Source organism: Heloderma suspectum, chromosome 4 (genome assembly GCF_057233095.1).
Source record: "Heloderma suspectum isolate Gila_16-S chromosome 4, 16-S_ref, whole genome shotgun sequence".
Taxonomy (NCBI): Eukaryota; Metazoa; Chordata; class Lepidosauria; order Squamata; family Helodermatidae; genus Heloderma; species Heloderma suspectum.
Window position 1 is genome coordinate 66,520,524 of NC_139461.1, and position 12,526 is coordinate 66,533,049.

At 41.4% G+C, this 12,526-nt stretch overlaps 1 protein-coding gene across 1 annotated transcript in view; it reads right to left on the minus strand.

The window, feature by feature from the left end:
* The window catches only part of RP1 (RP1 axonemal microtubule associated), a 291,823-nt gene that overhangs the window by 182,561 nt on the left and 96,736 nt on the right, over positions 1–12,526 (minus strand). Inside the window, exons 21-23 of the mRNA XM_084848072.1 lie at positions 9,989–10,143; positions 3,018–3,076; positions 1,859–1,903 (exon numbers count right to left, since the gene is read on the minus strand). Of these exons, the coding sequence (XP_084704198.1) occupies positions 1,859–1,903; positions 3,018–3,076; positions 9,989–10,143 (259 nt within the window). The remainder of the gene's footprint in view (positions 1–1,858; positions 1,904–3,017; positions 3,077–9,988; positions 10,144–12,526) is intronic.

The following is a 12,526-nucleotide window of genomic DNA, read 5'->3' on the forward strand; positions in this document are numbered from 1 at the left end:
CCAGATGGGCGATTAATAAATTTAATAATAAAAATAAATAAATAAAATTGCATCAGTATCAGAGGCAGTATGCTTCTGCCTAGGGATTTCCGGATTTTGTGAAATCCATCCCATGTGTGTTTCACGGATTGTGAGGTGTTGTTCATTCTGGCGTCTATTCACAGACGGATTCGAATTTATTATTTTGTTGTTGTTGTTATGCAGAAAAATACACAAATGATTCCGTAAGAGTGTTCACAACAATTTACTTAATTTACATTAGTACGTAACATTTAGTGTATTGTCCCCCATTCCATCCAGCTTTTCCCCACATATATTTTCCAGTCTCAGCAGAAACTTGTATGTTTTCCTACAAATAAATCTGTGTAAATTTCAGGAAAGTAAAAAAAAAAAAAAAGATCTGAAAGGCTACGGGCTCCACGTGGCCTGAAGAGACCAGTCCGCAGCAGATTCCACAGATCAGATTCTTAGAAATCCAAACTTATTTTAGTCCATCTCGAATTTGTCCAGCATCTCTACTTCTGTATACCAGTTGCTGGGGAACATGAGTGGGAGAGTGATATTGCACTCATGTCCTGCTTGTGGGCTTCCCAGCATGGCTCGTCTTATATTCTTATATCTACATTAGAGGCTGGATAAGTTTATATATGTAAAATCTTGATGCGATGGCTGCAGTATCAACTACTTATGTGTGTTAAATGACAATCACAGATAAAACACCTGACCTGACATCAGGACAAGCACAATCTTTATCAAAGGAAGCAGTTCTCATATCAGTTGCAAGTGCAACTCATACACAACCAGGTCTTCAAGTGGTGAGAGGTCACACTACTTCTGCATGCTTGTGTGTGTGCATGAGTAAATCTGAGGCAGAAAATCCAAGTATGCAGCTTGTTTATATCTATACAGTGGAGGGTAGAGAGAGGTGCAAAGGGACAGAGTATGTATGTAAGACTAGGGCATACTTGATTGGGGCCAGATGTCTTGTTTAAAACAGGTAATAAGATCCATAGAAAAAGATAATTCCTCTCCCAGAGAAGTACAGTATCTTCAGAAAAAGTCTTACAAATATTTAGGACAAGGCTACTGGTTTAAAGTAATATTTACAAATGTATGTAGTACTTTACATAAGTAAGCTGTCACCTTGAATATGTTTTTATGCAATATTCAGATTCAAATATTGTAATTAGCCATTTATCAGGCAGACTCCACTTGAATCAAAGGTACTTGAATGTAATAGTACATTAGGCATACACATTTTCAAAATGTTATCTTGGCTATTTCTTAAATATTCAATTTAGGACCAGTACAGGAGTAAAACTTCATTAGCCATGGTTAAATGATCCAGAATGGATGAGATCACACATTTTCTACCCTTTCGCATGCAAATTCTGCCCACCACCTGACCCTCTTAACTATGGTCAACCTTACTCACTACTTGTTCACCACCTGTGTGGGGTTGCTTGTCTACCCAATATGCTGCCTGGCACCATTCTCCACCCCCAGCTGCCTGGTAATGAGATCCTAGCTAATCTGGGATCATGATATGACTACAACAATTTCGCAATGCCAAAGTAAAGGTAGGAAGCATTGTCATCATTCTGAATAGACTTTGTGATAAGTCACATGAGATTTGGATACATCAAGGAACTAATTCAGAGTGAGGTCAGGAAGCACTACCCTCTTTCTTAATGGGTGTTGCCGAGGAAATGGCATTATGAATTCTTTCACCCCTATTTGCAGTCCCACTCCTCCCAAAAGGTGGGATTTTTAAAAAGGGAGCAAAATGTTCACAGAAAGTCCATTTCTGCTTAGACCTAGTACTGATTAAAAGATAGAAATGAGCAGCAAAATTTACCATTTTCTTCCTCTTGCAGTTTCGCCTGATGATTTATTTGCATTTCTGCCAAAAATAAAACAGCAGTGTTGTTAATAATAGAGCTGTCAGGTTACAGTGAAAATTGGAAGGAGGGAGGAGGTGCTCATACCATATTAACTCTTCCAGTCCTGCAGAAGAAAATGTATTTCTTCCACAAACCAGTATTGCACTGTGGAAGCACCTAAATGCAGGTCACCTTACATTGTACATTGGATAAAGAAACATCACTGCTCTCCGTCCAGCCCCAAACTCACAGCAGTGCAGGTGATCTGCACTAGCATGCCTACACTGGAACCTGATCACTGGCTGAATAATAACCGGTGCTCCTGTGCCAATGGCTGCCTTCCAGGATTGCCACAGGGATAAGGAGAAGGTAGAAGACCATGACAGCTGGCACAAATGCACACTTACCATTCCAAGTAGGAGGGCCAGGGATAAAGGGGGCATGGCATTGTGTTTTATCTGCCATAACACAAATAATCTCTTCAACGGCTGCAGATAAGAGAGTCACTACTTATTGACTTATTACAAAGGGTTCTAACAGGGGGTTCCTGTAAGCTGTATCCAACAGGGCGCAACCATTAACATAAGTTATGCTGTGCTAGTGTAAATTACCCTTATTTCCTGTACTTATTTCCCTGGGAAACAAGTGTGCCAGCTAACACTATTGGCCTTGTGCTAGATAGTTTACGCTACCGCACCATAATTTATGTTCATGGCTACGCCTATTGGATGCTGCCTTGTGTTTCCCTTTTCTTTAATACTAATGCAGGAGCAGAGGGCACCAGCAGAGAAAAATCACAAGGCAGGAAGGGGTTACCAACCCATCCCCCCACCCACCCACTTGCACTCCCTGGGCCAGTTTGCACAATCAAACAGCTCACAATGGCTTATTTAAAGCTACAGTGGGTTGTGGTGCAGGAGGCCATTTTGAACAGTCAAACCGTACCTACAGAACCCATGGCCTGTTTTAATGTGCAGTTCCACAAAAGTGAATGTTATCCATGTAGCTTTGTTGTACAAATAATGCGAATTGATTTACAGTGCAATCCTGTTTACCCAGAAGTAAATGAACTGTCTTGCTCTCTCCTGTTTAGGATTGCAGCTTTAATCATCAAATTCTAACCATATCCCTTACCTTGAAGGAAGAGCTCTATTTCCGAATGAATTATGCCTTGAGACATAAATGGCAACCATCTGAGAGTAAGAGAAAAGAAAAAAAAATGTATGAAAGAGAGAAGAACATGGAACCAGTTTTCAGATAGATTCAGTGTGTGTGTGTGTGTGTGTGTGTGAGAGAGAGAGAGAGAGAGAGAGAGGGAGGGAGGGAGGGAGGGAGGGAGACTGGGATAATCTCTCAAAGCGAACATGTTGCATAGGATGGGAATTATTCCATAAATCCTATAGAGCATTAAATACATGAAAATAAAATACTTCCACAGGAAACACATGGAAGTATCATGCTATAGCCCTTAATTTACAGAGACCTTGGGCAATACACTGCAGACCTTAGGAGCAATAAAAACTGTTAACAACCAACTCACAAAAACGAAGGGCCAAGTGGCATGTGATAGTAAACATGTGGTTTCCCCTTGTATGCAGGGTTTTTATTTCAGAAATAACCAGTGTAGGGAACCCAATCTGGATTGGGACCCTAGTCTAGCATAGGGACTGGGGTTGCTTTAGCTCCTTCCCCTCGCTGTGGTCTGAATCTGGATGGAGCCCCCTGTACCTGAAGTTTGTATGGGGACAAAAGTTCTAATTGAAGCAAATGAGAGCATTTTCCCCATGCAAATTGCAGGTGTGCAGGGGCCAATCCAGATCAGGAACACAGTGGGAGGCAAAGGGCCAAAGGCCCCCTACCCACCCACATTGTGCTAGGGTTCTGATCAAGGCTGAGGCACCCACACTAGCTATTAATGAAAGAAAAACCCTGCACTCAAGGACAAACAAAATGATTAATGTCACATGTAGTTTGGTCTCTGTTATTATGAAATGACTATTGTGTCACTTTTCAAAACAGTAGATAAAATGTATAGTTTTGGCAAAGAAATCTCATTCTGGTAAGCCCTTTGAACTACAGAAAACTTTACCTTTAATGTTGCTCAAAGCAGTACTAATTTTTCTGATTACATACATAATGGTTTTTCTAAATTTGAGCACAGCAAAATAAGTAACAAGCACTATAAAAAAGACAGTTGCCATCTCAGACAGTTTTCAATCCTATGTATATTTGGATAGTAAAAAGCCCTACAACTGATGCATCAGCTAGTATGGCTGGCTGGGACATACTGGGAGCTTTAGGACTTTTTCCTGTCTAAACATGCATAGGATTGCACCCTTAATCATTTCACCTGTCCACAGATGCTTCACATGCCGCAAGGCTGCATTATATTGCCCAAGATAAATTAAAGCCTATAGCATGGACTTGAGTAGAACAAACACATCTGCCTGGTTTCCATCACAGAAGGGGAGAAAATGTGACAGCAGCAGCCAAGATCCTCTACAATGGAGGACCCAAGAATCCCAAAGAATTCTGGCTGGTCTTCAAAGCCAGCCCAGCCATGCAGCAGGGTGAAGCAACCTGCTTTGGGGCCAGCACTGCTGGTCTAAAATTTTATTTTTCAGGCAGACCCAAGAGATATATAAAAGAGATGATCTGAGCAAGACAATAAGATCCAGCAAACTTCAAGCCAGAGTTTGACTTCACACTATCATGTGAGGATGTAGCCTTATGCCTCTTATGGAGACTAGATTTCAGAGTACTTCCCACCCAGTCCTTGCCCTCAGGAACTGGAGGGTACTAAAATGTCCTGTTGATTTCTTGGATGTTAAAATACTCAAGTCTCTTTGTCCTCTAAACACTAGCAAGTACTTTTGGTTTGGGAGAAAACCATTTAGTAGGCCAGTGAGGGAACTCTGCACCTTGATAGAAATGCTTAGCTTCAAAACAGGAAAGGACCCTAGCTAATCAAATATATGAAGTGGCTGATTACGTCTGCATTAGATATTGTGAAGGACTGATGATTATATATGCACATATTTTTCACAACAGAACGAAAAATAAAACCTTAGGCTTCTAAATATAAAATGAAGCAAAGAAATATATAGCGGACATTCTTAGAAGTTATTTTAAGTCAAGCATTTTGGAAGTGAGAAAAATGTTGGCACTCCACAGGTTAAAGGGCGGGGAGTTGTCTGTGACAGTAGTGGCCAACTTGTGGCCCTCCAGATATTTTGGCCTACAACTCCCATCATCCCTCACCATTGGCTATGCTAGCCAAGGCTGATGGGAGATTGTATTGAAATGATTACTGTATTTCTTCAGTATATTTTTCCACAACAAAAAGCTACACCTTGGTGGTCTGGTGGCCCTGTGTTAATTCTGTGCAGTAACAGTGTTGTAGATAGCTGCATAAAAAGGTGGAAATAAAATAAGCATTCTTTAATCTGTACCTTAAAGCTTCTCTTTTATTGAGGGTCTGGATTTTTGTTTTGCTGACCAGTACCTATGGACCAATTAAACCAAAATGACTGCACTAAAGTGCTCCATTCATGAGTTTCTAGGTCAGGTGACTCACCAGAGAACAGTAGTGATCCTGAATTCTCTTTAGCCTTGTTCACACGTAACTACAACCCAAAGTATTGGTTGAGTATAGGTTGTCATTGAATCACAGGTTGTCATTACAAGTGAACCCTGCATAGGGATGGCGGAGAATTCCGCCACGGATTTCAGTGAGGCTGAATGCACTGGCATTTGGCCCCCCAAAATCCGTGGCGGAATGGCCTGCCCCCCCCCGTGGATCCCCCCCGGGACGAGACTTACCTGGGACGGATGTTCCGGACGGCAGTGGCTTCGGTGGCAGTGGCAGCGGCTGGTCTTTTGACCGGCTGCCGCAGCCGCCATTTGCATTCTGGCCTTTGCCATGATAGGCTACGTAAGTCTTTACGTAGCCTACCACGGCAAGCCAATAAAAACAAAAACAAAAATGGTGTACGCAAATGGCGGCAGCTATGGCGGCTGCCATTTGCGTTCCTTATTTTTCGCTGTTTTAGTCTACATAAATATTTACGTAGACTATTACGGCGAAAAAAAAGGAACGCAAATAGCACCCACTACACTGTTTGCGTTCCCCTTTTTTTTCGCTGTAATAGTCTACGTAAAAATGTATGTAGACTAAAACGGCGAAAAATAAGGAACGCAAATGGCAGTTTGCGTACGCTTTTTTTTTTTTTTTACCCAGACGTGATAGGCTAGTAAAGACTTACGTAGCCTATCACGGCTCCTTGGCTGGACGCAAATGGCAGCCGCTATGGCGGCCGCCATTTGAGTCCGCACCAGCCAGTCCGTGGCCAGAAATTCGGCTGCGGACAGCCCTGGCCAGCTGCTCCGCGGAGCTGCCGTGGAGCAGAGCCGGCCGTCGAGGATTCCGGGGGGAGTGATGGAGCGCCCCCCCATGAACAGAATCCGCGAAAGGTAAGTGACTTTCGTACATCCCTAACTCTGCACTATGGTTTAATTATGGATTGTTAAACATGAGCAACCCAGGAAGAGAAGCCATGGTTTCTTGTTGGTTTTTGAACTCTGGTTTGTTAGTTGAACAATACTGCAGGGTCCACACATAACAACAACCCATGATTAAACAACAACCCATACTCATCCCACGCTCTGGGCTGTGGTTACATGTGAACCAGGTATATATATCTTGAGCCAGGAAGCTACCTTCATTTCCCTGTAAGGCCCCCTATCAGAATGATGGCAGAAAACCTACAGTGTTTCAGAAACAACTAGGAAATAATACATCTCAATACATTCCATACTAACCTGAGAAATCCTTGCTGTATTACAATACTACAGTTCATTAGCAGCCATTGCGCTTTATTCCTTCCAGAGCACTTTGCAAAGAAGATTACTCATTATTATTAGCATTTTGATGTCTGGTAACCAGAGGACCTGACTGGCGTAGTTCAGGTATTCAAAAAGCCCACATGATGTGTGCTGACTTGCCTCAGGTATGCACTATAAAATACAGACCTGCCTAACCATCAGACCGCTGATCCAACTAGGCCAGTATTATTATTATTATTATAATTATTATTATATATATTATTATTAGTATTATTATTATTATTATTATCTACTTTGACTCTCAGTGCCTCTCTATGGAAACCTGATGCCCTCCTCACATAAATTGCCCAAGTAAATATTCTTCCATTTATGTTTATTTAAATGGAAATGGTCATTGTGGCATGGTTTGGTTTTGTATTTGTATGTGTGCTCAACATTTATCTTTATGCCTTGATCTCAGAAAAGGGGGGTGATTTTTTTCCCCTTATTCTGATTTGATTAGCAGTAAGATATTTTTGTATTATATCTAAAATTTTTTTTAAAGAAATTGCTCTGAAACGAGTATATGGCAGGGATGGGGAAAGTGTGGCCCTCCCTCTACGCTCTGCATCTCTTCTCTCAGGCATTTGGCAGCAAATGCTTGAGGTTTTAATCAGACCTTGGACTTTTCTTATTGTTGATTGTTTAAAATTGTTTCATATATATATATATATATGTGTGTGTGTGTGTGTGTGCTGTCTGTATATATATTGTTGTTGTTCAGTCGTTTAGTCGTGTCCGACTCTTCGTGACCCCATGGACCATAGCACGCCAGGCCTTCCTGTCCTGTGCTCTCTCCCGGAGCGTGCTCAAGTTCTGTATATATATATTATTATATAAATGGTTTTCATAATGTATTTCATAATGTATTTTAATGGTTTTTAATCATTGTAAATCGCCCAGAGAGCTTCAGCTATCGGGTGGTATAGAAATGTAATGAATGAATGAATGAATGAATGAACTCCCATCATCCATCACTATTGACTATGCTAGCTAGAGATGATGGGAATTGCAGACCAACAACATTTGGAGGCCACACCTTCCCCATGGCTGGTATATGGTGCCTTCTTCATAATCTATTGGAGAAAGGAAAGAATGGAATTTTCCCTAAGGATGTTAGAGTTTCTTTTTCATTTCTCTGAGGTATGAAAGAGCTATAACTGGAAATGGAATACTGCCTGATGCCATTATATATCTCCAATATTAGTGTTTATTGGATGACTAAATACAGATTCATATCAAAAAGTTATGCAGTGTGGAAATAAAGTATTCCAGAATTCTAGTTCTTGCCACCCCTTCTTTTCTTTTACAGAATACTTAGCATTGCTTGAGAGCTTTTCTACATGAGGCATTCATTGTATGCTCATCATTCCTTACTCATGGTTGTTTATGGGTTCTTTAGACAACACCATGACCCTCCAGTTTCACTTCTGTTTGTAAACGGCACTTTTGGCAAGTTTTTTTAGAGCAGGGAAAATAGGGTATTATTTTTAAGTGAAAGAAAATGCAATTTCCATTTGTGCAATTGCTCTATTCCACTATACCACAGTGCCACCTAGACATTATGTAGTGGAAAACCAGGAAAGAAAATGCTCCTCGTGCAGTGCTCAGTTCTGCAAGGAAACCAAAAGTAGATGCAATTGACTAACAGCTTCATGTAGAAAAACCCTAAGTTTGGGGGTTTGGACCAGAAAAAGGTAATGGTAGGACAGCCTGATGCAAAAGAGGACAGGGTTCCTGTGCCTTTAATAGTTATGCAGAGGCTACATCTGCTGAAATTCCCTCTTCTACACAACTGTTAAAATTGCAGGAATGTGTTCTCTTTTGCATGTTGCCACCTTAGTTAATGGGGCCAGGACTTCTAAAAGCTTTTTATGAGTCAAATCTAGTCAGCCAGGCAGGCCTGGCTATACCCTTCTGTTGTGTTAGGCAAATCGCTGGCTAAATGGCTAGGAAATGGCTGAAGATGATGTAATCTAGGTCTGTGAAAATGAACAAAAGAAGAGAAAACAACAGCAAAGAATCGTGTCACATCCTAAAGACTGACAAATATAATCTGGCATAAACTATACTCCACAAAAGCTTATGCCAGAATACATCTGCTAGTCTTTAACATCCCACAAGACTCTGTGGGGCTGTTTGCACAACACAACAGCCCAATGTGGATTAAAAAATCCACAGTGAGGCTACATCATTTGCACGCCATGTGTGGCCACCGTTTTGAATATGCAACCCCCATTTGGGGGTTGTCATGCCATGCAAAAGTGGCAAGCATGGCTTATGTGAGAGTTAACAGGTATCCAAGTGGGGTTGGATTCGCAACTTGGCACCTAAGGGCACCATGGCTCATTGTGGGTTAAATATCCCACAACAAGGGCTCCTTCACACTGAGCTTTTATCCTGCGATTGAGATTGCTCCTTCAAGGAGGTTTGCGTGCTCTTTACATGATGCCATGATCATTCAAGGCATTTCCTGCACTAAATGCCCTTTGTTCCATTTTTAAATAGATCGCAGATAATGAGCTATCAAATTACCCCATTGTGTTCCGCTTCAGTTTCCTCTGTGAAAAGAGTAAAAGCAGCAAGAGGAGCAAGATAATGAAAGATAATGGAAGACTTTACCTGGGAGTAAAGTATGGGGAGGAGGAGGGGGAAGGGGGTGGGGGGGAAGGAAGCGGGTGAAAAAGGGAGTCGGTTGTGATCCTGCATTTAAAACGGAAGCAGAAAGCCCTGTTTTAAATGCAGGATTTTAGGCTGGTGTAGAGATGCCCCAAGCCGTAGCATGTTGTCTAAACCTGGTCTTTGTTGTTTTTGTTGCAACAGATTTTCCCACTGGGAAAAGAAGAGAAACTACAGTGTTTTATTTGGATGCAGAAAGAGCTACCTTGGAGCTTGGGAACAGGCCTTTTGGGGGCTCATTCTGGCAATCTGATGTGGAACAGTGGAATTTGCTGTGTGTAGGAATCAAGTTGCCTGCCTCCCCCTATCCCAACCTGTATATTGCTAAATAAACTCAAATATTACAAAATGCCTTAAGTCTCCAGTGATCTGTTCATCCCAAGGAAGCCAAACCTAGGTCAACGTTGTGCCCCTAGAACTCCATACTGCTCATGGAAGTGGGACAAGAGTAACAGTATTTAACCGTTAAAGATATATTATTGTCAACTCAAGAAATAAGGTGTTATTTTGAAAGTTACTTTTAGAAGAAGATTAAATACAACCTCTCACAGATGAAAATATATTCCGAGTTTTTCTCAGGTTCTCTGATGATTATTTTCTCACAGTACCAATACCGTGACATGTTATAGGCCTTGCAGCACAACACCACCTTCTGTAGATTTCCAAGTGACACAGCTTGTATTTCAAACAGATCAGCCTAGAAGACAACAAGTATGTTCCATGCACATTAGTGCAGGCAATACTAACCAGAGGTCACATCCTGCTCAGCACTGAAATATTACACTGTATACAGCATTGAGATAGCTCGATTAATCGCTTCCTAAAATGAATGAAATCATTTCCATTGGCTTTAAAGGAAATAACAATTTGCTTCTAGTAATGAATGATAAGTTCATTCTCTTACCTCTTTGTAACTCTTCTTTAAAAAGAGGTACAAAGTGTCCCAACAACAATTTATTTATTTTATTTATTTACAATATTGATACACCGCTCCATATCTAGCACAGATTTTGGAGCAGTGAACACAAGAGATAAAACAGTAAAAGGATAAAAAAATTAAAACACCAGATTAAAACTATGCTATTTTTAAAAACATAATACCAATAAAAACCATGACTGGTCAATTAAGGAATGCCTCCTGGAACAGTGCTGTTTTCAGGAGGTGCCAGAAACAGCACAGTATTGGTGCCTGCTTGACCTCCAAGGACAAAGAATTCCAAAGAAAGGGGGTTGCCACACTGAAGGCTCTTCTCCTGGTGGACTCCAGTCAAGCCATAGGTCCATGTGGAACCACCAGGAAAACACCCTCAGATGACCTCAGTGACTGGGCAGGTGGGTAAGGGAGAAGGCGCTCTCTCTGGTATCCTGGTTCCAATAACGCAAAACATTAGAGCTAGAGTTGTTGTTGTTAGCAAAGATAATGGCAGAGAAAGAATTTACAATGGACTAAATTATCCAACTCTTTTGTTTTCCTCTCAAGACACTCAGCTGCATGACAGCATGAACAAAGATATCAACTGGCGATAAACTGGCGCTGGAATAGTTTGATGTCAGAGCAGGACTAAGTCAAGAGTTGAGGACAAAGATGAGCTGAAGACAGAAACTGCGGTCTGAGATTCCAACCTGATGTGATGTTAAGCAGATATTTGGCCCTTCCATGCTTCGTTCTTGTTCACTAAATAGGAGCCCCGATCCAGATTGGGACAATAGCATGGGGATGGAGGACAGGGGAGAGAGTAAATTTAACTCTTTGCTCCAAGAATAGTCCCAATCTGTACCAGGGTTTCCTGTGGCTATTTGCCCTCAGAAGAAAAGTGTCTGCCATCTCCCCCGCCCCCCAAATCATGATCCTGTTCTATACAATCATACCCCCTACAAATGCTGCAATCCTATAAAGCAAGATTAGGAGATGAGAGAGAGAGAGAGAGAGAAATATCACTATTGCATCTGAAAAAACAGAATAATAGCATTTAAGTGGCTTGTCTGACTTTAGGGTTTAGAACTACTGCTAGAGCTAAAATCACAACATTTATACAATTTAATTAATTCATGATGACATGACATAGTTCTATGAGCTACTGCAAGTAGGTTTTTAGGCTGCACTCACGAGAAGGATGTCACAGAACAAAGGACATGAAATCAGAGCAGCATGATGGGTCAGCACTGTTGTGATGGTACAGTCAAAACCATAAAATGTGGTTTAGTAGCTTCATCACACAAACCCTTTGAGATGCAGAAAGCATCCTAGAAGCATTTTGGCAACCATGGGACCAGCTAAGTCAGGCACTCAGCACACCCCTTTCTGCATAACATTTGACAGTAAACTTTTATAATAGGATTTCAACTAACAGGCAACACAACAAGAAGGACTAGGCCCACTTGCCAAGTAATAGGATGCCTCTTTAGATGCATCAACACAACTTACTCTACTCTGCCATCAGTGTTCCACACATTTCACAGTACAGAGTGGCCCAGTTCACATATAACAACAACCCTTGCATTGTTTAAACCGTCATTGTCAGGACTGAGTGCGCTATCTCCCATGCACTCATTGCTTCTAATTTCAATCAGCCACCCAGGAACTCCCTGTTTCTAGGTTGTTATCATGACATCTGAACCCAGAAACTCTGGGTTGCTTATGGTTTGTTGTTGAGTTAAGTCTGAGTTGTTTTGTTGTTGGGTTAAATCTGGGTTGTTTAACCCCTAAACACCCCAGAGTTTCAGGGTTCGGACATCACGATAACAACCAAGGGGCCGTTCCTGGATTGATCATTGAAAGTAGAAGTGACAAGTGAGCAAGAGGCAGTGCACTCACTCACTCCTGCTAGATACCAGCATTTTCTGGGTTAAATAACCCAGGAATTGCCATTATGTGTGAACCAGTTCAGTGCTCCATTTTAGCTATGGTGAGGTTAAAAAAGGAAAGCATCAATTCCTTTCATGTTGGAGGATACCAATAATGCATGTGAAAGTTATACACAAAAACTGGTTTTGTGTATAACACGATCAAAACAAGCCACCATGGTTTATTTAAGCCAAGGTGTCTTGTTTAAATTGTCGTTGTGTGCTGAGCACCATTA